The sequence below is a fragment of the Barbus barbus genome (assembly GCF_936440315.1).
Source record: "Barbus barbus genome assembly, chromosome: 36".
Lineage (NCBI taxonomy): Eukaryota > Metazoa > Chordata > Actinopteri > Cypriniformes > Cyprinidae > Barbus > Barbus barbus.
Genome location: NC_136714.1, coordinates 870,494 through 897,525, shown reverse-complemented (window position 1 = coordinate 897,525; position 27,032 = coordinate 870,494). Strand labels below are relative to the sequence as shown.

The window sequence follows — 27,032 nt, the reverse complement described above, 5'->3', positions numbered from 1 at the left end:
GAGGCAATGCTGGCATTTTGTGGATTATGCCTCCAGAATACTAAAATACACAACATCTGAGCACCAGCAAAACATCGTCACAATTTCAACAAAATAACAGACCTAGAGTCTTGACCAGTTCCAGGAGTGCTGTTATTACTTCATCTATTATATATAGGGGTTTTCAAATGCCAAACAAGCAAACTAATAAATAAATAAGATCTTTTCTAATAGAGTTTAAAATATCCAGGGAGAAAAAAAATCTAAATGCCAATAATAAAAAGCCTAAGATAAAATCTGGACCCTGAAGCAAAACTGTGTGAGAATTAAGGATCTATGTCTCTCTGTTCAAATTATATAAAATATATAAACAACTAATCATTAGTTTGTCCTCTAACTATAGAACAATATAAGCCAGCATGATCCTGAAATAAGCAGTATGCTTTTCCTGAAATAATGATAGACCAATCAGAACCAAAAAAATATAAATAATTCTTATAAAGCTCAAGTGCTGTTTTTCTGCTTCTTCTTAACTGTTTTATATGCATGTATCATATTTATCTCACAGTGGCAAAAATAGATTAGTGAACCCAAATATTTGGTTTTCTGCATTTCTTATTCTTAAAATGTTGTCTGATCTTAATTTAACTCACAATTATACAGACAACAGAAAAACTCACTAAACTCACTACTCACTTTATTTTTTATTTATTTTTTTTTTTTAAGAAAGTAGAGTAGATCGTAGAGTACCCTTGAATTTAGTAACTTGTTGCAAAAGCATATATTTCCTGTAGCTGCTTAAAAGGCTTTTGACCAATTTTGGACCATCCCTCACAAATCTGCATCAGTTTCTCGGTTGTCTCTGTATTTCTGGGTTGTCTTCCTCTTTAGGTTATGCCACAGCATCTAAATTGGTTTAAAGGGGACATCCGATAACAATTTTCCACAAGTTCGTATGATTCATTAGGGTCTTCATGAAATGTCTGCTGTACTTTGGTTAAAATTGCTCAATGCATGCCTTTTTACTAAACAGCTCTGTTCACAGCAAGCCATTTCAGTGCATGTCTCTTTAAATGATAATGAGCTCTGCTCACCCCGCCCCTCTCTTACGTGGGGCGTGTCGACACAAGACACATTGTCACGAGTCCGGGTCCTGCACTTCTCCCTGGCGCCACAGGAGGCCGCCATCTCCCGTTCTCCCGGACTCCTCTCCCATATCACATACACCTGCCACATAACACACACCTGCTGCATCATCATCACACTCAGTACACCCACAGCTGTTCCCCATTTGCCACTGACTATTTAGTCTCCCCTCTCCCACCACTCTGGTGTGGGTTCATTACTTGTCTTGCCATTTTGTGATCTGTCGTGCTGAAGTGTTTGTTGTGCCGTGTTGGCCTTTGTTTGGTTTATTAAAGACCTCACCTGCATTTGGACCCTGATCTCGTCTTTTCCTCTCAGCGATCCGTGACAGAATGAACCCACCGCACATGGGTCCAGCAGGGAGGCTCCTCAACATTCGCCAGGGAGTCCGGAGCACGGAGGAGTACGCCAGGGAGTTTTTTGAATTGGCTCGGCGATCGGAGAGGGAGAAGACCTGTCTTATGGTCTTTTTCAGGGGTGGCCTAGCCGAGCCCTTCAAGTCCCTGGCACCATTCTGGGACCCTGAGGAGTCGCTGGAGGAGTACATCAACCTGGTTCTATGGATGAGCGGCTCAACCTTCAGGGTGGAGTTAGCGGCGGTGCCCGCTCACAAGGCTTCCGAGACAGCTGTGCTCACTCACGTTCCTCCTGAGAGCGCGGCGTTCGCTCACGAAGCTCCCGAGACAGCTGTGATCACTCACGTTCCTCCTGAGAGTGCGGCGTTCGCTCACGAAGCTCCTGAGACAGCTGTGATCACTCACGTTCCTCCTGAGAGCGCGCGTTCGCTCACGAAGCTCCCGAGACAGCTGTGATCACTCACGTTCCTCCTGAGAGTGCGGCGTTCGCTCACGAAGCTCCCGAGACAGCTGTGGTCACTCACGTTGCTTCCGAGACAGCTGTGATCACTCACGTTCCTCCTGAGAGTGTGGCGTTCGCTCACGAAGCTCCCGAGACAGCTGTGCTCACTCACGTTCCTCCTGAGAGCGCGGCGTTCGCTCACGAAGCTCCCGAGACAGCTGTGGTCACTCACGTTGCTTCCGAGACAGCTGTGATCACTCACGTTCCTCCTGAGAGTGCGGCGTTCGCTCACGAAGCTCCCGAGACAGCTGTGCTCACTCACGTTCCTCCCGAGACAGCTGTGATCACTCACGTTCCTCCTGAGAGCGCGGCGTTCGCTCACGAAGCTCCCGAGACAGCTGTGGTCACTCACGTTCCTCCTGAGAGCGCGGCGTTCGCTCACGAAGCTCCCGAGACAGCTGTGCTCACTCACGAAGCTCCCGAGACAGCTGTGCTCACTCACGTTCCTCCCGAGACAGCTGTGATCACTCACGTTCCTCCTGCGAGCGCGGCGTTCGCTCACGAAGCTCCCGAGACAGCTGTGGTCACTCACATTCCTCCCGAGACAGCTGTGGTCACTCACATTCCTCCTGAGAGCGCGGCGTTCGCTCACGAAGCTCCCGAGACAGCTGTGCTCACTCACGTTCCTCCCGAGACAGCTGTGATCACTCACGTTCCTCCTGAGAGCGCGGCGTTCGCTCACGAAGCTCCCGAGACAGCTGTGCTCACTCACGTTCCTCCCGAGACAGCTGTGGTCACTCACATTCCTCCTGAGAGCGCGGCGTTCGCTCACGAAGCTCCCGAGACAGCTGTGATCACTCACGTTCCTCCTGAGAGCGCGGCTTTCGCTCACGAAGCTCCCGAGACAGCTGTGGTCACTCACGAAGCTCCCGAGACAGCTGTGATCACTCACGTTCCTCCTGAGAGCGCAGCGTTCGCTCACGAAGCTCCCGAGACAGCTGTGCTCACTCACGAAGCTCCCGAGACAGCTGTGATCACTCACGTTCCTCCTGAGAGCGCGGCGTTCGCTCACGAAGCTCCCGAGACAGTTGTGCTCACTCACGAAGCTCCCGAGGCGGCAGTGCCCGCCTGGTTTGTCCCTCCGGTCCCACCCTGGCCGTTCGCTGGGGTTCCTGTTCGGCTGGAGTCTCCCTGGTCCAACCCTCCGAATCCGCCCTGGTCTCCTGCTCGGTCTCTGTCTCCAGGCCCTCTGCCTTCACACGGACCTGGCCCGCCATCCCTCCCCCGGTTCCACCTCCCTCCAGACTTTTGCGCTTGGTGGAACGTCTGGAAGCCGTTCCTTTAGGGAGGGGTAGTGTCACGAGTCCGGGTCCTGCACTTCTCCCTGGTGCCACAGGAGGCCGCCATCTCCCGTTCTCCCGGACTCCTCTCCCATATCACATACACCTGCCACATAACACACACCTGCTGCATCATCATCACACTCAGTACACCCACAGCTGTTCCCCATTTGCCACTGACTATTTAGTCTCCCCTCTCCCACCACTCTGGTGTGGGTTCATTACTTGTCTTGCCATTTTGTGATCTGCCGTGCTGAAGTGTTTGTTGTGCCGTGTTGGCCTTTGTTTGGTTTATTAAAGACCTCACCTGCATTTGGACCCTGACCTCGTCTTTTCCTCTCAGCGATCCGTGACACACATGAATATATCCGTATGACTCAGAGGTGGTCTTATTCAAATGAGTAGCTATCTACGTAGAAACCATAAAAAAAGTGAAAATGTCATCCTGCTGTATGTCCCCTTTAAGGTTAGGACGCAGGTCAATGTCTTGATGCACTTTTGAATTCATTCTTCCTTTAATGATTGTAAAGTGTCCTGATATTTTCAAAAGCAGCACTAAACCATGACGATCCTTCCACTTATCCTCACAGCTGGGGTGAGGTTTTTCACAGAGGGATGAGGTCTTACTGTGGATTCATGAGGATCCAGGTCTTTTATAGCCTTTTCCAGCAGCGTTATGCATCTCTGTAATCTACCTGTCAAAGCTTTTGGCATTGTGTCACACTAACTCTTTCCAGAGAAGAGCAGATTTGTCAATAACCAGGCTTTGTGTGGTGAACAGGTAATGAATTGATCATTACTAATCCATAAATATAATTTAGTACCACAATATTCACTAAAAATATACAATTTTACATAAATATTATAGAATTAAAATAAAGTACACTATAATACATTATAAAATGATGAGTACATTATAATAATAATTTAAAATAATTGGTCATTTTTGACGCCACAAGAGCTGTCAGATTGTGTTTGTCTATAATTTAGAAGAAAATCAGAGCGGCTTTTATGAGTAATCAGACATCCAATAAACGTCTTTAGGGTTCACAAACCTATTCTTGCCACGTTATATTTATCTTGTTTTTAACATAATTTTGATCCGATGTCACCCAATGATGTAATAGTACAACAACCAAATATATTTAGTTTGATGTCATAAAGGAGAGTGATTACACATTACAGGGTTATTCTGATTGTGATGACTGGTTATTGCCATCTACTGATGCAGGAGTGGTAGATTTATGTGCCTTTATTTGGAATAATAATAATAATAATAATAAAAGCAAAAGGCTTGACTCACAGTAAATAATAAATTCACAAACTACCTCTACCCTATCATAAACTCACATCTGATGTCTGCAACAGCCAACCATCTACCAATTATGACTGCAAACCAAAGTCATAAAATAATGACTATGTTGAAGAAGAACCCCAGCTTTCACTGTCAAACAAGCAAACTACTGTAAATGTACAGATGTTATAGGGCAGGCTCATGTTAGTTACAATCAAGTTACACATTGAAATTGCGGTGAAGGTATGAATACGGACTAGACAGAACAATCAAAACTTTCACAAGTAAAAGGCATTGACGCTGACATCAATTTGTTGCGACAAAACCACCTGAAGTCATTTATTTAAAATCAGAGCTGGCGATTTCCAGGGACATGAGCGTCAGCGATCGTTGCTTCAGTTTTATACAATTCAGTAGTCATGCAGTGTGATTAAATCAATGTATTTGTAAATACCCTTTAACATTAAAAGCACATTAATTTGCAAAAATATTCTGATAAGAATGGAAGAACTACTTTAGAATATAAATATACTATTTTGGTAACAAAACAAGGTCGCGTTTATCAATGTAAGTTAATGCATTAACATTAACAATGGACAAATCATTTGTTGCAGTTTTTATGAATTTTTGTTAACATTAGTTAATAATAATACGACTATTCATTGGCAGCTTAGGTTAGCGCAGATACAGCTTTTGCAAATAAACTAAATTAAATATTTTTGTTACTTTAAGTAATGTATTTAAAGAGATTTTCAACCATCTTTGTATTGTTAAAACTATAGTAGCATATGTAACTTTTTTTGATAACCTTGTAACCTGGTGTCCTTGTTACACGTTACATGTACTTACTATTATAATAACAATAGATTATGCATAATTACATGCAAGTAACCCTAAGACAAACCCTAACCATATAGTAAGTACATATAGTTAATGAATATTACTCAGCACTTAAGTATAATTACACTGTAAAAAGGACACCTTATTTATTTATTTTTTTCTATCACCACAGCGCTTTTTCTCTTGGTAACATTGATTCAAAACAAAATTCTTGTAAAGTTTTACCAGTATTTTTACAATTTGCCTTTTTATTACTGTGTAATTAGAGATAAAGTTCCTGTGCAGCGATTATAAACACTGGTAGTGTGTGATGTTCAAACATACTTTGTTGGGATCCAGTCTCATCTTTTCATTGTTGGCTGCGGAGGCTTTCTCTGCAGCTTTCTTCTGCCGCTGCGGTCCTCTGCCAAAGAAAATGTAGTTGACCAGCGCATACTCCAGCAGAGCCAGGAAGACAAAGACGAAACAGCCCATCAGGTACATATCAATGGCTTTGACATACGGGATCTTTGGAAGCGTCTCCCGCAAATGTGTGTTGATGGTGGTCATGGTCAACACAGTGGTGATACCTGCGGTCAAGAGTAACTCATTGTTAAAGGTGCATATCACAAGAAGTGGATTCGGTTGAGCAACCATAATTCTTGGAAATAAGGATTTATAAATACTGTTCAATCCCTTCCTGGAAAACACTTTGTTTAGACATTCAACTAACTATAAGTAGCGTTGTAGTCTTTAGAGTATTAGTAGACTGTCTGTTTAGTATCTGCTCACAATTTATTTTGATGGTCCCACAAAACAGATTCAACTGACTTATAAGTAACTTCACAAATGCATGTCAACATATTCTGCTAATCCTTGTCTAAGAGTCTACTAATACTCTAATAAAACTGAATTAGAGAATGGCACTGAATGAGATGGCCTATAGTTGCAAATCAATGAAAGTTAGTTGACATGCAGTTGCAAAGTTACTTGAAGCCCCCATGTGGTCAAAATCAAGTTTTTAAAGTTGTTTGCATGTCACACTTTAGATTTGTGATCAGTTCTCACTATTATTTAACCTACAATCACCTACAACTTCTGCCTCAACAAATTCCTAATTTGCTGCTTATTAATAGTTAGTAGGTAGTTTTTAGTTTAGGTATGGTGTGGATTAAGGGATCTAAAATATGATCATACAGAATAATACATTAATATGCGCTTTATAAGTACTATAAACAGACAATGCACTAGTAATATGCGTGCTAATAAGCAACTAGTTTATAGTGAAAATTGATCCCCAAAGTAAAGTGTTACCATATATCTGGTATTGTTAATATGCTTAAAGACCAACCATGAGCAAATGTTTCCTACTGTCACAAACATTTAACCAATCCCATCAACCTGTGGGGTGGGGCTTTTCATATCATTATCTCAACTTATCAAAGGTTTCTATTTACAACATGTTCTTGCAGCCTAGCAGTGTAGCCAATCACATAAATATCTGTTGACTGAATCAGAGGCGTTTAAGGTTAAGATCCACTCAAAACACAGGAGTTTTGTTCAGTGCTGAGTTCTGCATGTTTTTGAATCCTCTCATTATAACAAAACAAAGTATGGACAAAATGTAAATAATAGATTAATTGTGTAGTGTAGAGTTTCATTGATTATAATACAACTTCATGTAATTCAGTGATTGTAAGGGGAGCACTCTTTGTGTGCTTTCTAGACTATAATCCATTCAGAATTTGAAGACATTCACTCATGGATTCAGTGCCCAATAGCCACTTGCTATTGTGTAGCGTTCACTACTTCAGTTAACTGAGCGAAAGAGAAGCCGGTCTTATCTTCTGCAATTGAGCGGAGGTGGGAACTAATTTGCATATTCATACAGATCCACGTACAGTAAATGAGGTGAGGGCATACAGTTACATTCAAGCCATTTGAAGACATAAACAATTTTAATGGGGGGAAAAAACATTAAAATGTGTCATTAATGTCAAAATAAAGTGTAACTCTTTTCTGTAAACTTTTTTACAGAACATTTTAGCTTTAAAAGTGATTGCATGGTAAATAGTCTGAGGGGAAATATGTTAAAGTGTTTATACATAACCATCTCTCAAGTTATACAAACATAAAAGGCTTTACTTTTTTAAGTGAAGTTGCCCATGCACTGATCTATTTTTATCCTAACAAATAAACATAAGAGTAAACTCTAAGTTTGTTGCATTCTCTCACCGCAATCTGTGAATATCAAACCAGATCACCCGGAGCGTATCCTCATTTAGAAAGTTAGGTAAACATCTGTGCATGTGTGAGGGGGCTTTATCGCCATTCTTTTCTTTCAGCTGATGATTCAGAATCTTAAATTTGTATGATTTTTCATGCTTTCAGCTGGCGGAGTGGGAGTTATGCACCTTAATCAGTGAAACACAAAGCCTGCCTCCAGCTAAGCGGTGATTAACAAATAGTTGTCTTTTTATGCATTGAAATATCCTTTCAGTGTCATTCTGACAGTTTTCATGACATTAACTGTGGATCCTGTGACAGGTATTGCAGAGCTTATGAGGTGCAGAGTTATTATTCTCCATAAACCATTGTGTTTTTATCATTATTACTAGCAGTATAGCTAAAGGTGATGCCACAGAAACATTTCACCCTTCTCTGTTCCCCATCATCACCTCTCTTGGTTGCTAAGCACTGTGAGTGTAATTTGCATATGGAACCAATTTAGACATGATTAAACTTGACCAATAGCACAGCAGATGCCATCCTCTTCCTGCCGCGTTTTATTGGCTAAATCTGAGTTATGCAGCTGATACTCTCTCGTGTGGTGATGCACAGAGGAAAACTGGCCTTTTTGTAGCGCCATACATGTAAATGCACATTTGCAATCTAATGCCTAATGATTCTAATCAGGATGAGCTTTAACAGTAATATCTGCTCATTCTATACATCCACGCTCACTCTGCCTTATGTTCAACGCTACAGCGGTTTTGCACTTGTGTGGATGAATGAGGCCAAGCCAGACAGCAATCACAAAGAGTGCTCTTTTATTCACACTGAGAAGCCTGCACGCTTGCTGCCTACATCAGCCTTACATAATCAGTGATGACGGGAAAAAAGTGGAGGCTTACAAAACACAGAGAGAGAGAGAAAGAGAGAGAAAGAAAGAGGAAGAGAAAGAGAGAGAGAGAGAGAGAGAGAGAATGTGTGGTGTAAAAAAGACAATCAAATCAGTAAAAATATCCGTTACTATGCTTGATTAATGACTTTCATTTTTAAAATTTTGGGGTGAATCTCATGAAACATGTTCATATTTAATAAAAAAAAAAAAAAAACAGAAGTTTTTATGTATGCTTTAATACAATAACTTTAAAGAATGAACTATTATTAATAATACACACAATTATATATATATATATATATATATATATATATATATATATACATAAAAACTGTAATAAATGCAAACATGGATCTCGACTTTATTGTTTGCGATTGAGGTTCCTGAACAAATGCACTTATAGGCATCGTGCAGTTTTATTAGTATTTTGTGTTGTTTTATTAGAAAAAAAAAAAAACATGAATATAATTTGCAATTACTGGAATTAATAATTAACTTTTAGCTTTTTGAGAGAGCTTTTACGTTTTACCAGTGTTCATAATCAAGAGATTGTGGAAATGTATATGATAATGTAATAAATTAGGTAAAATAAACCCTGTCTATGAGTTAACATGATCCTTATTTGTGCTTATATAGTTGAAAGTGCAAAAATCTTAAATCTTAAGGATTACATTTTACAAATGACGACAATCAAGATCAGAAAAATAACTAAATAACTGTGATTATCAGTTTAACCATTATACAGCATGTGATTTTTAATTAAGTTTTAATTGTCTCAGACCTCTAGTCAACTAAAACTTGACTAAACAATCACGATAGTTTGACTAAATATGCTAAAGCCAAATAAAATATATGAATGAATTAATGAATAATGGTTGTACAGTATAATGCAATTTTACTTGTTGTTGTTGTTTATTGTTTACTTTTGGTGTAAAAGGTTTTTTCTTAGAATTTTAGTTTATTTTGATGCTCCCTTTAACACATTCTGTTGACAATAAGTAACGTTGCACCTACTACCTCTCATTAAAGTGTTAGTACAGTATTAGTAAACTGTTAGGTTTAGGGTTAGAATAAATTGACGTACTTGAAAAGTTACTTACAGTCAGTAGATTATCTGTTGGGAGACTATCACTATAAAGAGTTAGCAGATATTAATCAGACAGCCTACTAATACTCTACTGAGAGTTTGTTGACACGTAAGTGCAAAGTTATTTATTGTCAACAGAAAGTTCAAAAGGGACCATCAAAATAAAATTTTACCAATAATTTTTTTTTCATTTTATTATTATTATTTTAGTACATTTAAAAATATATATAATGGATGATGGATTTGTTGGGATAGGAGAGTGAGTAGGGCTGAGCAGAAGAGAAGCTCTGCTGAAGAGACTGTAGGTGGACAGGGTGAGCTGAGTGGAGTGTGTCTGACTGCTGTGCATGGAGAACAACTCAGGAGAACAGACAGTGCCACTCTAGGCATCCAATACTGAAATGATGGATGAATATATATATATATATGTTTAAAGCATAATTCTGACTGAAATGGCATCAGACATTATGTTTACTACAGTCTTAACTCGTATGTTAGAAGTAAATGTATATATGTATAATGAAAGTCACCAGCTGTGAGAGAGTTTTGTTAGATTAGCACCTACCTAAAGCAACCCTGGCAGCCGAGGCATCATAGTTGATCCAGAAGGATACCCAGGACAAGATGGTGATTAGGATGGAAGGCATGTAGGTCTGCAGAATGAAGTAGCCAATGTTTCTCTTAAGCTTGAAGCTCAGGGAGAGGCGGGGATATGAACCTGGATGAAAACAGCAATTAGCCAGATTTATCAAATGCGTTTTGTACATTTTAAGACCTTTTTATATTTTGCTTTAGAAAAAAGAATAAGTCCCACTCACGACTTCCTCCATTAATCAAACCGAAGCATCTGATTGTGTACTAGACTCTCTACTATATGTAATATTAACATTTGTGCATTGAGGCTTTTAATATCATAGGATGAAAGTGATGCTTGAACACATGCGGATTATTACATATACAGTTTATATAGATAATTTATATTTATTTATATCTATATTGCCTTTAAAAGGACTATACAGTGAATGAAAGACAGGAATCACAAAGGAGAAGAGCAGAGGAGCAAGAATTATGTTACTGCATGTTGATAACGTCTGAAAAAACAATAAATAATAATAATAATAATAATAATAATAATAATAATAATCAGTGCATTTACATCACACTGCAAATGCAACGTAGTGACATCGATTTTTGACTTTGCTTTGGCTTAAAATATGGCCTAAAACACACCACAAATGCATTACATAAGTAGAACTATACTTGTCTATTTGTTAGGTTAGTCTTTGTACTATAATATTTAAGAAATGGTTAGGATTAGGTTTAGTTATAAGAGATATAATAATGCGTTGTAACTAAAATTAGCGTCAATGTACATTTTCAGAACTGTTTAAGAATCTAGACTGTCACAGTACATCATAATGCAGAACTGGTTATCTCGATCAGCACCTAGACTGAATGGCGTAGTCTTCTTGTTAAAACTGGCCAGCTTGGTAGAGTGGTTAAAGTTTAACATTAGCACACTGTCTTCATCCTCTTAGACATTCTGAACCAGACATTACTTCCAAAGACTGCGTCTACAGCTAACCTCCTGACTTGCATGACACATTCCTGAATATGAAAATGCAGTCAATGAATAAATCAAGTGGTCACACAACACTTTGTTAAATAACTTATAAGAACACCCTGTTTCTTGTTTTTAGTGTGTGTGTGTGTTTCATTCTCAGGTCAGGGTTGCGTGGTACAGCTGCTGGACGCCTCAGATAACACCAGCCGTGCCAAAGCGAGAGGGTTCATAAACCCAGACATTAGTAGCTGCCCACTAGAGCTAGATGCTCTGGTAGTTAGGATATTTACAGTATATGTGCCTGAATGGGAGATGTTTTTGACCTCAGAGTGCCCTAGTAAGTGGAAAAGTTGTAGACTTTATGCATTTGGGAACACCTATTTTAAGCTGCAAGTTTTTGGAAGTATTTTCAGCAAGGTAAAGATTAAACTTCACCTTGTTATCCCTTAATCATTTATGTGACCCTGAACCACATAACCAGTCATAAGAGTATTTTTTTTAAATTGAGATTTAAATATCATATAAAAAGCTGAATAAATAGTATTTCCATTGATGTATGGTTTGTTAGGATCGGACAATATCTGGCTGAGATACAACTATTTGAAAATCTGGAATCTGAGGGAGCAAAAATCTGAAAATATTGAGAAAATCTCCTTTAAAGTTGTTCAAATGAAGTTCTTAGCAATGCATATTACTAATCAAAAATGAAGTTTTGATATTTTTACGGTAGGAAATTTACAAAATATCTTCATGGAACATGATCTTTACTTAATATCCTAATGATGAAGACCCTGTCTCCAAGACGTCCATCAGGACAAGACCACAGAAACCAGATGAGTCCTTTGCACAATCTGACTCTGCTTTAGCCTAGATTTAAACTGCTGATTTTGTCAGGCCAGAGGAGAATGACACTATTTTGACAAACTATTTCCCCATCTAAATACTGTAAAGCCACCCAGCTTTATATCAAGCCCATGTAAAGCAGCTTTGACACAATTTGTATTGTTAAAAGTGCTATACAAATAATATTGACGTGACTTAACTTGACTTGACTTGACTTTTCGTATAAAAGGAAACTCAATCATTTTAACCCATACAATGTGTTGTTGGCTATTGCTACAAATATACCCATGCTACTTATGACTGCTTTTGTGCTCCAGGGTCACATATTTATTTCAGTTCTCAGCTTACTACAGAAGTGTTGTGTAGTTTGGTTTAATTACCTGTAGAAAACACCACGTTTTTAGAGATGAGTTTGTAGTCCACTATGGAGAACTGAGGAAGCTCTATTCTTTCCACCCCGGTCACTGCATGGTCTCCTCCTCGCCAGTAAAACTCAATATCATCTGTGGTGTAGCCGTCTGAGGGAGAAACAGACAGATATTAAAACAAGTATGGGTGGATGTCGTGTGATTGAGGTCTCTCATGAGGTCTTGGTCTTGGCGTGACCATTTTAATTGAAACTGAAATTGCAAAAATAGATCAATTCTATAATAATGTCCCTTAATTCAAATTATAGGCAACCAAAATGCCTATTACCGTCACTGCGAGTCGGTATATATGTATATGAATCACATTTTAAAGCATGCATAAATGCTATCAAACCCTAATAATTGCTATCAAATTAATAAAATCAAAGGTCATGTATTGACCATATCCTGACATCACTGTTATTGCTTAATTAATAAATAAATAAAACAGCTTACTGCCTCAGCTTATAACAATCTGCATAATCTTGCAGTTCGCAGCCCATTACAGAAATGAACACACACTTGCACAGCTAACTTGAGTTGATTAGTTAGTGACCCAAAAAAGCAAGATGTTTATGAAACGATCTCGCAGCTGGGATGTTGTCTGGACAGATGCAAATGCAAACTAATTCTTGATTTATAAGAAATGAACGCTCTTACTTGTTCTTACATGGTTGGGAAAATTAAAACTTTGTCAGGTTATAAACAGTCAGCTAAAGCAAACTACAAAAAAGCTACAGCAGCTAACAGCTTCATTATAAACCTCGCATATTCATAATTTAAAATGTTAAATTTTTCAAAGCGTGCTAAGATGTGAAGAATTCCAAATGATGAAAAGTGCAATCAAGTTCATCTCTGAACATTTACTACATCTGAGAAGAGCTCTGAAATGGATTTGCACTGATATGATATAATAACAACAGAGGAACGTGTTTGTGCCACATGTTTTCATTTATTTTTTGTGGACTTGAGGTCAAGCTGAACCTGTGTTATTAGAGAGCAGAGGATAAGAGCATGCAAGCCTTGGGTCAAACTCATTGTCCAGTCAAATCATACAGCAGTCCGTTTCTGACCTCAGCTGCAGAAAAAAGCCTTCATAAATATTCAAGCGCAACATGAGATATTTAGTTTGCTTCAGTGCTCTCTGTGCCGAAACTGACAGAAACACGAACAGCAGCCCATCAATGATTGAGAAACATTGTATTGTATCGCGGCAAACGGCGCTCTGCGTCAGACCAGAAAACTCTCTTGGCCTTGCATAAACCACTCGTGGACGATCCTCCAGTTATCAGACTGACGGTCCAAACGCAAGAGAATACTAGATCAGAGAGAAAGATCTACAGCAGGAGAACGAGAGAGGAGTAAACGGAAGCACAGCGTTCCCACGTAAACACCAGAGCTACTAAAGATTACGAAAGAGTAAGCTGTATCATCAAAAGAACCACATTTTACAATTATATATAACCCATCACACAAGACTTTAACCTTGAAAAGTGAGTTAACCACTGACTCTACATATGCGTAACATAAAAACATACAACAGACCAGTGGTGTTCGGCAAGGGCTTGTGAGTGCATGAATAAATTGAAATTGTGTGGCTATATTTATAAGAAAGTAATGCATTTACCCAATTATAAAAATTTGGTAACACTTTAGTTTAGGCACCAATTCTCACTCTTAACTAGTTTGTTTATTAGCATGCATATTACTAGAATATTGGCTGGTTATTAGTACTTATAAAGCAAATATTAATGCCTTATTCTGCATGATCATATTTTAGATCTTTCAATCCTTTAGTCCAAAGTATGTCCACAATTTTGTGATTTTATTTCCCTCATGTCTTTCAAGCCCATACGGCTTGAAAAAAAAAAAATTATATATATATATATATATATGTATATGTATATATATATATATATATATATATATATATATATATTTGTTTATTTATTTTTTTAAGTAAAAATAAATAAATAAATTGATTCAATAAACTGGTTTGTGAAATGTTTGTATTGATGATCCATTAATTGTGCCCAGTCATTAATTACAGTAATTACCTGAAGCTCCAGATTGAGCTTTCATTGCATCACTCTTTTGTGTTCAACGATCATTACATCACACAGACATGACATCATATTGTTTTGCAGAGAATAATGGTATTTGTGTGGTTGGTTGGGCTATTCAAAGCCACTTAACTCCATTGTTTCTATGTCATTGAGCCTGACTTAGCAAATTAGCTTTGCTAACATTCCTGTCAGGGCTCTTACATCACTGCATTTGAACCGCTCCGCTAGCTGTGAACCACAGGAGCTCCAGCATGAGGAGAAGGAAGAGCAATGGTGTTCAGCTAATTCTATAGTCATGTCTTACAAATCAGAATAAATTTTGTTTTGCATATTAGATAGCTTCTTAAATGGCTGATTTTGAAATCACACACCTTGGTTTTTGGTTTGGTTTAGTTCTGACGGCTTGGCACATCAGAGCATTTACAATTATTCTATACTTAGGCGACAGGAACAGAAAGAGTTTAAAGAGAAAAAAAAGACTAATTTGTATTGCAATGCTTTATTTTACTTAAAAACAAAATCCTCGGGACCTACTGCTCTGCACATTTTGTATGTCTCCCTTATTTAACACGATTCAGATCATCAGCTCGTTTGGAGAGAGATCCATGAGCTGAACTGAGTGTGTCAGATAAGGGAGACATACAAAATGGACAGAGCAGTGGGTCCTGAGCACCAGGATTGAAGACCACTGGACTCCACTGGGCATAGTTTTAGTTGATGTAACAGTAAATAATATTGTAAAGCTGGACGTAGGTAAGGCACATACACAACTTATTTTACGTCTAGCTGGTGCAACCAGCCCCTCAAATGTATACCCGAGGATTTTTGTTTTTTATGACTTGTCCCACAATGGTCTGGAATGTTCCAGAAACCACTAGAATATTCTAGAATGCTTCAGAAACTTCTAGAATGTCCTCATCTGTGCAAAAGCAAAATAATAATAAAAAAATTGTATACAAAAATGTATCTGCACTAAACCAATGTTTCATAATTAATGAAGTTTTCAAATCTACCTGACCTAAATATTTACATGAAAATAAATAGTACAGTAATAATAATGACAGCATGTTAGCAGAGCTTTGGAACAGAGTATAATGCCTGACAATGATGCCTAGTTAGGCAGCTCAAAAAGTTTTAAAACAGTGTCTCTGACTCTTACTTATTTCATGACTTGTAATTTCAGAAAACAGTCATGCTGTGAAATTTGCTTAAATTTCGTATGCTTGCATGAGGACAAATGTTCTGAAAATTGCCTCCCATGAAAGCATTATGGAAATTAATAAGGATTAAAAAATAAATAACCTGCAGTTAGGATGCACTTCAATAGTGTCTGAACTGCATGGCAGCTCTTAATAAGGGCTGGTCTGCCTAAAAAAAGAAAGAAAAAGAGATAAAACATTCACCCGAGTGTCGAGGTGGGACCGGAGGGGCTAAAAGCCCTCTAGTTAAATATCTTCCGATTCTTCTTCATATGCATGTTATGGAGTTGCCTGCTAGCACATTCAACAAAAAAAGAAAAACACGTCTAGGTGGGGAATGTCTCCAGCAGCGCATGTGTGCCTCTACAGAAATGCTTGATCCAGATGGTTCAAAGCTTCTTTAATCCTATTTCTAGTGTGCAATTAAAAGTGTCCCTGAATTCACACATGGTATATCATCTCCTTAACTTTGCACAAACACAGCGCAGGAGAATCTGAAACAAGACACCTATACAAGCAAACCTCTTTATACGGCAGAGGAGATATGCATTTGCAGAATTGCTTCTGACGGCTGCCGGCTCTGTGTGCTGTGCTTCGGCAGTGCAGAAAATTTGAGTAATATGCAGAGGCCTGGTAAAACGAGATTAGGCCATCAAAAGTAAAATAAAAGTCAAACACTATGTTAAGTCACCTCTATGGAAAAGACATGCTTTCCTTTTCCCCTATGTATTTGTAAAGTATATTTTGTATAAGAAAAATAATGCTTTAAGATCAACCTCGACACTCTGCAGCTGCTTTCTTCTTATAACTCAAACAATTTCATGTGCAATTAATTTTATGTAATAAGCATGGATAAATAAGCATAAGATAAAGTACACTCAAATCATCAAAAAATGTGAAAACTGTGTAAAAATGTGTAAACATTTCAGACATATATAAAAATATTTTAATTTGAGGCCTGATTAAAAACATGGAGTACTTTCAAGCTTTTAAAGTAACATTTTAGAATAGGGAACACATTCACTTTTAACTCTAAGGTTTCCCTCAATAAACTCCTAATTTGCTGCTTGTGAATAGTAGGTCTAAAATATGGTCATGCAGAATAAGACATTAAAATGTGCTTTATAAGTACCAATAAACAGCCAGAATGCTAATAATATGCATGCAAATAAACAGCTAGTTAACAGAGAGAATCGGTCCTTAAAATCAAGTGTTACCACTTCTACAATACTTAAAGGAATAGGTGTCTCAAACAAATGAAGAATTCCAGAAAATGTACTTCAAATTGAGTTTGTTTCTTCATCAGATTTGGAGAAATGTGTCATTGCATCGCTGTCTCAGCAATGGATGCTCTGCAGTGAATGGGTGCCGTCAGAATGAGAGTTCAAACAGTTGATAAAAACATCACAATAATCCATAAGCAATCCACACCACTCCAGTCCATCAGTTAATGTTTTGTGAAGACAAAAGCTCTATGTTTGTAAGAAACAGATCCATCTTCAAATCCATCTGTTTCCGGCTAAAATACCAGTTCATAATACATAATAATGCTTCCTCCAATGCTAAATTCTTTTAACAGGTCTGGACAAAACCATGCACATGTTATCTCTGGTGCTCTGTGTAGATGCTTGATATATTTATATCAAACTTGACAACAACAAGGCTTGTAATGAGATGAGTTTGCCGGGATGCTCTTTACCAACATTGTCTCCAATTAAGCTGATATCTGCAGACAAGCCAAATGAACAGAGAGGCAGCAGTTCTCAATGAGGAGCTTAACCTGTCTGTGTCTTGTCTGGCCTCGGTACTGCTGGTTTAAAATCAGTCTGAGTAACGATCAGCGCCTGGCAGAATGACACTTCACACACTTCATATTGATTCCTCAACCCAAACACTTTAACATCTACAGTATAAAGGCCACGAAGGACATGCATCTTATATTAAATTTCAAGTTAATTTCAGTTTAGCCTGCAATGCATAATGGTATGTATACTGCCTTTTCATAAAAGTTTTATAATTTTTCTTTATTAAGAAATATTATTTTGTAAATATAGTGGTATAGTATAACTCTTACTGAGTACTAATTTCAAAGCAATAAAGATAACACATTTTTGCCATTAGCCTGAAGCAGCCCACTGCTGGCCTTTCAATTACAAGTGTGTTTTATTCACTGATGAAATTTCGTAAATGTGAAGTGTCCATTTAAAAAATAAGTTGTATTTTATTTATTTTTTTTATATAATTTTCTTGTTAGAAGGTATTAAGAAATGAGCTTTTCAGCCTTGTTCTTTGTTTTCTTATGAACAGTATTTGTGTGTGGGCTGGTGCTCAATTTTACTCTTTAAATGTCACACAGAATAGAAAGTAATAGGGAGAAGTTGGGGGTTTGGTGCATTGCTCAAGGGTCTCACCTCAGTTGTGGTATTGAGGGTGGAGAGAGTGTTGGTTATTCACTCCCCCCACCTACAATCACTGTCGGGCCTGAGACTCGAACCCACAACTTTCAGGTTACAAGTCCAACTCTCTCTCTCTCTCTCTCTCTCTCTCTCTATATATATATATATATATAAAGCTGTTGAGCCACTGACAGACGGAGGTGGGGATGGAGAGCTGTGTCAGTTTATTCTGAAGGGTGTCTGTGATGATGGTGTTAAAAGCGGAGCTGAAGTCCACAAACAGGATCCTCATATAAGTCCCTGGTTTTTCCAGATGCTGCAGGGTGAAGTGCAGTCCCATGTTGACTGCATCATCCACAGACCTGTTTGCTCTGTAGGCAAACTGCAGGGGGTCCAGTAAGGGTCCAGTGGAGGCCTTCAGATAAGCCAAAACCAGTCTTTCAAATGATTTCATGGCCACAGACATTAGAGCCACAGGTCTGTAGTCATTAAGTCCAGTAATTTTGGGTTTCTTTGGGACGGGGAGCATTTGAAGCATGAGGGGACTTTCGCACAGCTCCAGTGATCTGTTGAAGATCTGTGTGAAGATGGGTGCCAGCTGGTCAGCACAGATTTTTAGGCAGGCTGGTGACACACCATCTGGGCCTGGTGCTTTCCTTCTTTTGTTCTTTCTGAAGACCTGGCGCACCTCATCTTCGCTGATCTGAATTGTAGGTGTGGGGGAGAGGGGGATTGCTGGAGGCGTGAATGGATGTGTGGAGAGGTGTTCAAGGCGGGTGTGGGGTGATTTTTCAAACCTGCAATAAAGCTCATTCAGATCGTTTGCCAGTTGTTGATTCTCCAGAGTGCTGGGGGATGGTGTCTTGTAACTGGTGATATCTTTCATACCTTTCCACACTGAAGCAGAATCACTGGAAGATAATTTGTTCCTTAGCTTGTCAGAATAATTCCTCTTTGCCGCTCTGATCTCCTTTTCCCGTGTGTATTTGGCCTGTTTGTACAAGACTTTATCCCCCTTTCTGTAAGCATTTTCTTTGGCCTGACGGAGCTGTCTGAGTTTGGCAGTGAACCATGGTTTGTCATTGTTGTAGATTAGATGAGTCCTGTTAGGAATGCACATATCCTCACAGAAACTGATATATGAAGTTACAGTCTCTGTGAGCTCGTCCAGATCGGTGGCAGCAGCTTCAAAAACAATCCAATCAGTGAGGGAGAAACAGGCTTGTAAATCCCACTCTGTTTCATTAGTCCATCTTTTAACAGATCTTAATACAGGTTTTGCATATTTAAGTTTCAGCCTCTTGGTCGGTATGAGATGAACCAAACAGTGATCAGAGAGTCCTAGAGCTGTTCGTGGGACAGAGTGATATGCGTCCTTTATCGCTGTGTAACAGTGATTCAATATATTACTGTCTTTGGTGGGACATGTGATGTGCTGTCTGTATTTTGGCAGTTCGTGGGAGAGATTTGCTTTACTAAAGTCCCCGAGGATGATTAAAACAGAGTCCGGTAAAATCAGTAAACTAAAATCAAATCTATGCATGAATCAAAATCGATCAGGAATTGATTTTTAATCAAATCATGACCTAAAGCATTGATTTGAATCGAATAGTAAGGCACAGAAAGATTATCACGCCTAATATTAGGCATTTGTTGTTGTCTAGTTGAGCATGGATTGTGCATCACTGGAGGTCTTAGCACTGACTTCAAATACCAATGTCGCAATAGTTTCTGCATCTCTCGACTGTGACTTAGAGACGAATGGGTTTGTGTAGCTGCATTTTTGTTATTGTACCTTTATTAGAGTCACATTTAGTCTGGTTATACGTCATGGCAGATATTCGTTTTGCAGCTCTCCTTAGGGCCAAGTCACAGTTCATTTCTCATTGCATGACATTTTCTCAAGACATAGACAGATCAGCCAACAGCTATCTAACAATCCAGTGAATGTGGGGGTGAGTTGGTGAGCTGTGATGAAGTAAGAGCTACACTGAAATTCCTGGAAACACAGAAAGCGTAATCTCGACCATCTATTTATTGTGACCTACAATATGTTTTGCAAACAACTGCCCTGTTTCTACCAGCACCTCGTATGTCCAATTAGGGTTGAAGGAAAAATATGTATGCTGCAATTTTTGGGTTTCTGTTTACACTAATTAGGATGCAGTTCATGCCTTTTTGAGATGATTTCCCTGCTTCCGATTTCCAGGTAAACTGAAATGAGCAAAGCGTTGTTAATATATTGAGTAATGATATAATTTTCAATTTAAATAATTTTAAAGGCAGGGAAAAGTTCCCAGATGCTGAAGATTCAGAGTCTGCTGTTCTATAGTTGAGTAAAGTGGGTAAAATGTTATGATGAATTGCTTAGCTACAGAAAACAATCATAAATTGTCCCAATGCCAGCCTTATTAAATATTCATGAGATATTCATGTCAGCAGTTTCAGGTGCTGATTGCCATTGCACCTACATGCTATACTTCTGTTTCATTTTTTATTATTATCTTTATTTATTTATTTATGGTTTCATCAGAGATGTACAAGCAGTTATTTAAATTGGTTGCATGCTTATTGCATGTTGTACTTGTCCTTGTTCAGTGTTATTAATCTCATAAATAAGCAATGGAGTCAAAATGTACTTTTTTTAATAATGTTTTTCTCATAATCGTTAATAGTAAACACTGACTTCCATCTCTTCTCCAGTGATGTGTGCACCAGAGGTAGGCCTCTCCTCCGGCAACCTGTCACTCACAAGATCACAGCAATTAGCAAACGACAACGATCCAATGATCCAATCAATTCCCTATGGAAAAACTCAAGTCCTGCCCTACATCTGGTTTGAGTAGCTGTTTCACATGAACGTACATCACAATAGGGAATCACAATTTCCGTTCCAAGCAAACTTAAAGAATCTAATTTCAGGATTTACATATGTTCGCCGTCAAATCTCAAAACAAGACAGCATCAGTAACAAATAAGTCCTTTGCCATGAGCAAACACCGAGGACACATCTGCAGTGCCAATTACCTAACTAGTATACCTAAACTTAACTTCTATTATAGTTGCAATACTAAAGAAACAATAAAATGTAACATAATTACATTCTGTATTCAAAGTTTACTACTGTTACTCTTAAAGTACACTGAAATGTAAACTTTTATAGACTTAACATGGCCTAATTTAGTCCCAATAAGTATTGAAATAGTACACATACAGTACAACTATCTTTGGAATCGGTTACCTGTTACACTAAAGACAGTACGAAGCATAGGCAGTTTTAAACAGGGTTTGAAAGTATGGCTTAGATGCCAATTATAGTTTTTATTATAATTGAGGTTATTTTTATTGTTTTTTTTTTTTTACAATATGAATATATTTGTTAAATGTATGAAACATGATTGATGTGTGAATTGCTGTAACTTGTCCTTTCCCCTTGTCCGTATAGGGACCACAATGGAAATAAGTCTTTGGGCTTTATTGTGTCATCCCTGACTATTTATGTATTTTAATATATGACACAGAGTACTGTTTTCATATTTTTATATTTAAGTGGTCAAATAAAATCAATCAATCAAACAAGTATACTACTAGTACATTAGATATAACTACATAAAGTATACTGCATTTATATTACATGTAATCTACATTTAAACGTATACTATGTTTAATTAATAAAAATTAACTTGAAGGGTCAGGCGTTAGTTTACAGTCAAATACTCACTATTAACTAACTATTAACTATAACTTTTGCCTCAATAAACTCCTAATTTGCTGCTTAATAATAGTTAGTAAAGTAGTTGTTAAGTTTAGGTATTGAGTAGGATTAAGGATCTAAAATGTAATCATGCAGAATAAGAAATTAATATGTACTTTATAAGTACTAATAAACAGCCAATATGCTAGTAATATGCATGCTAATAAGCAACTAGTTAATAGTGAGAATTGGTGCCAAAACTAAAGTGTTACAACTTGAAGTGTACTTCTTTTTAGCATTGTTTCTTTTGAAGCTGCAAATATAGCTGTATGTTTTACAATAAAATACTTTAGTTTTTAAAATTTCACATTTAATTCAGTTTGTTACTTGACCTTTCTTTGTAATCGTGAAATTTAGTAGCAGAATTTGACAAACTTTTAACAAAGACAAAGATTTGCACAGTGCCAAAAAAAAACAAACAAAAAAAAAACTAATTGAGCTGCATCGTTATGGTAGCCTATTAGATCATGACTCTGAAATTACAACACAGTCTCATCCCAACTCGTCACATAATGAAGCTTGATCAGGACCGTTTTGGCCCATCAGGACCCTTCACGTCAAAAAGTGACGCTAAAGGGGTACCTTGAGCGTCAAAAAGCGAAGCCAAAACCATCCTGACCAAGCTTCAATATGTGAGTTGGGATGAGATTGTGTTGGAAATTAAATCACCTAGATTTCCACTTTTTAGGACTGTTTACATTAGCTGTTGCTAGCACAAAGCCTTTCCCACACAGTTTAACAGGAGCGGTGGATCTGCCTCCCATCAAATCAGTGTCATCCACGTCTGAGCCCAATGACAGCCTCGTGACACAACACCACACCACTGACAGGCATACCTGATCTTAACCTCCTTACAGCTGTCAGAAATTTAGCATAGGATTTTATTTTTTATTTTTAGTTTCTCCATGTCTGTAACACATAGTGAACCACAATGACTGGACTGCCATCAATCCACAGGCCACATAGTCTCACTATCAGCATGAAATCTGGTCCACACTGTAACTTAATCTGGTCAACAACTGCATGCTTACACAAGTACAGACCACTTCACATGTTGTTTAGAAGCAGTTTTGATCTTTAGCACAAGATCAGAGTAGAGCAAACTTCACGATCATAATTCCTGTACTTGCAAAAACAATAAGTACACTCATAAAACTAAGAAAACAAACTGTAATAGAAAGTTATGCAAGTGGATATGTAGCACACCTGCTAAGTGCTAAAACTCTCTGTGTTTATATGTGGTACATTTAATCGTTATAAATCAGAAGATGAGCCATTTGTGGAGAAGGGTGGTTATAAGTAAAAACGTGCAATTTGCATTATATTTCAGAATCATCATCCGCTTCATGATATTTTGTCACCAACTAGGCGTAAAAAACTGGTCGGCTCCTTAGGAAGCAAAGTAATTTGACATTATTCAATGCACAGATAAAACATTTTGGCATTAGATTGTTCAATGAATATAATGCAGAGTTGTTTTTTTTTTTTTTGCAATTGCACTTCTGAGCATATTTCATAAATTTCTGTTTTTATTGTATGTGAGTGTATGTCTGTCTTTCATTATTATTTGGTGTGGTATTATATAATATGATTTAAATACGTACAGTGGTGTGAAAAAGTGTTGGCCCCTTCCTGATTTTTTATTTTTTTGCATGTTTGTCACACTTTAATGTTTCAGATCATCAAACAAATTTAAATATTAATCAAAGATAACACAAGTAAACACAACATGCAGTTTTTGAATTATTTGAAGTTTTTATTATGAAGGGAAAACAAAATCCAAACCAACATGGCCCTGTGTGAAAACGTGTTTGTATTAAAACATTTTTGTTTGTGTTAAAACATAACTGAGGTTTATCACACCTGAGTTCAGTTTCTCTAGCCACATCCAGGCCTGTTTACTGCCACACCTGTTCGCAATCAATAAATCACTTAAATAGGACCTGCCTGACAAAGTGAAGTAAACCAAAAGATCCTCAAAAGCTACACATCATGTTGAGATCCAAAGAAATTCAGGAACAAATGAGAAAGAAAGTAATTGAGATCTATCAGTCTGGAAAAGGTTATAAAGCCATTTCTAAAGCTTTGGGACTCCAGCGAACCACAGTGAGAGCCATTATCCATTAGCCATTGGTGAAACTTCCCAGCAGTGGCCGGCCGGCCAAAATTACCCCAAGAGTGCAGCGATGACTCATCCAAGAGGTCACAAGAGACCCCACAACAACATCTAAAGAACTGCAGGCCTCACTTGCCTCAGTTAAGGTCAGCGTTCATGACTCCACCATAAGAAAGAGACTGGGCAAAAATGGCCTGCATGGCAGAGCTCCAAGACGAAAACCGCTGCTGAGCAAAAAGAACATAAAGGCTCGTCTCAGTTTTGCCAGAAAACATCTTGATGATCCCCAAGCCTTTTGGGAAAATACTCTGACGAGACAAAAGTTGAACTTTTTGGAAGGTGTATGTCCCATTACATCTGGCATAAAAGTAACACAGCATTTCAGAAAAAGAACATCAAACCAACAGTAAAATATGGTGGTGGTAGTGTGATGGTCTGGGGCTGTTTTGCTGCTTCAGGACCTGGAAGACTTGCTGTGATAAATGGAACCATGAATTCAGCTGTCTACCAAAAAATCCTGAAGGACAATGTCCGGCCATCTGTTCGTGACCTCAAACTGAAGAGAACTTGGGTTCTGCAGCAGGACAATGATCCAACACACACCAGCAAATCCACCTCTGAATGGCTGAAGAAAAACAAAATGAAGACTTTGGAGTGGCCTAGTCAAAGTCCTGACCTGAATCCTATTGAGATGCTGTGGCATGACCTTAAAAAGGCGGTTCATACTCGGAAACCCTCCAATGTGGCTGAATTACAACAATTCTGCCAAGATGAGTTGGCCATTCCTCCACAGCGCTGTAACAGACTCATTGCAAGTTATCGCAAACGCTTGATTGCAGTTGTTGCTGCTACGGGTGGCCCAACCAGTTATTAGGTTTAGGGGGCAAGCACTTTTTCACACAGGGCCATGTGGGTTTGGATTTTGTTTTCCCTTCATAATAAAAAACTTCATTCAAAAACTGCATGTTGTGTTTACTTGTGTTATCTTTGATTAATATTTAAATTTGTTTGATGATCTGAAACATTAAAGTGTGACAAACATGCAAAAAAATAAAAAATCAGGAAGGGGGCCAACACTTTTTCACACCACTGCATTTTTATATTTCTCAAATATATATATATATATATATATATATATATTTTTTTTTTTTTTTTCTTGCAATGACCTTTTAGTGTATTTTATGCATTAATTCCATCTCAGTATTGCTAAGCAGAAAAGTAACTCAACTTCAACTTAATAAAGTCTCAAAAAAAAAAAAAAAAAAAAAAAATATATATATATATATATATATGTATATATTATATTCATTGAACAATCTAAAAAAAAAATCTGACAATAAATGTTAAACAAAATGTCACCTAATTTACCTCAGGAAAGTCATTCAATATCCATAGCTCATTAGTTAGTTGATAGATGGATAGATTATATTATTATATTCTTACTTAAATTAAAAATTAGGACATCAATAACAGGTTAAGTTTAAATGAATCCCCTAATGTGATTTATCTCAAAATTGTTTGAAATCTTTAGAGGCTGTTTTCTCCAAAACACGTCTGTAAAAACCTGCACATTCTGAAAGTTGCGTAGCACCAATGATTCAGTTAGCTCAGTCCGTCTTGTGTGTGTTCTGCATGAATAGACTGCAGGAGTCACTTCAGAGGACGACCTGACCATCTGACCCCACTAACCATTTTTGCAAAGAGACTTGCAGTGCATTCAGTATACATTCATCAATATGTGCTCGCTGGGAAATGAACCTGTGACCTTGGCTTGGTTATAAAATGGTGGCGTACAGCTGGCGCTCTCAGAACACTCTGTGTTCTCACAATCCTCTGCGGAGTTTACTTGAAAGAAAGTGAAACTTGTGAGAAACTTGGACAGAGCTTGGAAAAAGAAACCAGCAAAACCAATTAGATAAAAGTTCACAGGATTCTCAGAGGATTTGAGGTTATAGACACATTATGCTCACTGACAGGATGTCAATACGGCTGTCAATACAGAGTGCCATTTCACAACTAAAAGAAAGAAAGAAAGAAAGAAAGAAAGAAAGAAAGAAAGAAAGAAAGAAAGAAAGAAAGAAAAATGTTTCTTAGCTGAGAAACCACCGACTTGGACATTACATTACGAGCCCAATTTGAAAAAAGGAAGGATTTGTGCGTTTTCACTTTATCTTAGCACTAAGCATTAGCTGTTCTCTAAAGTGCAACCAACGTGCTGGAGTTCACAAGAGCGCAATTAGCAAGTTTACACACGTGCCCTCTCCTGATCTCCTCCAGCTCTTAACTTTCCGTCTCTCTGCTTTAATGGCAGCGGGCCGTGGGCCGTACGTAACAGCGGACGCTGGAGGATTCTTGCTGGATCCTTGCTCTCTCCCAGCGCACACCACATATATAGTCGCAATTAGATTTGATTAGGCCTTTTCTGTTCATGGCACTGCGTGGCACGAATGCTGACTGCCTCTCTTTATCTCCTGGCTTTATGGAGATGAAGGTCATCCTAATTAAGGTAATGGTGGAGTACGGCTGGCTCTCTCTCTACACACACATTGTCCTCTCAGAGACCTCTCTTGTGTTGCTTGTGTTCAAAAAACCCTTAGAATTCAAACTGAATGGGTCGTGATTCCCAAATTAAAATGATGACTGCAGTTGAATACAGAAAACGCTATGTCACCGATAGATTTTAAGCGGGACAATGGGATTACTGGTTTGAGGATGATGTAAGAGATCTTCAGGGGGAGTATGGATAAATGTGACCCTGGACCACAAAACCAGTCTTAAGTCACTGGGGTATATTTGTAGCAATAGCCAAAAATACATTGTATGGGTTAAAATTATTGATTTTTCTTTTATGCCAAAAATCATTAGGATATTAAGTAAAGATCATGTTACATGAAGATATTTAGTAAATTTCTTACTGTAAATATATCAAAACTTAATTTTTGATTAGTAATATGCATTGATAAGAACTGCATTTGAACAACTTTAAAGGCGATTTTCTCAATATTTAGATTTTTTTTGCACCTTCAGATTCCAGATTTTCAAATAGTTGTATCTCGGCTATATATTGTCCTATCATAACAAACCATACTTCAATGGAAAG

At 38.1% G+C, this 27,032-nt stretch overlaps 1 protein-coding gene across 1 annotated transcript in view; it reads right to left on the bottom strand.

Annotated features, from left to right (window-relative positions):
- The window catches only part of LOC306855686 (gamma-aminobutyric acid receptor subunit beta-2-like), a gene marked incomplete at its 3' end in the record, with an annotated part of 45,661 nt that overhangs the window by 1,709 nt on the left and 16,920 nt on the right, over positions 1-27,032 (bottom strand). The window contains exons 3-5 of the mRNA XM_079394491.1: positions 12,375-12,512; positions 10,153-10,305; positions 5,722-5,966 (exon numbers count right to left, since the gene is read on the bottom strand). Of these exons, the coding sequence (XP_079250617.1) occupies positions 5,722-5,966; positions 10,153-10,305; positions 12,375-12,512 (536 nt within the window). The remainder of the gene's footprint in view (positions 1-5,721; positions 5,967-10,152; positions 10,306-12,374; positions 12,513-27,032) is intronic.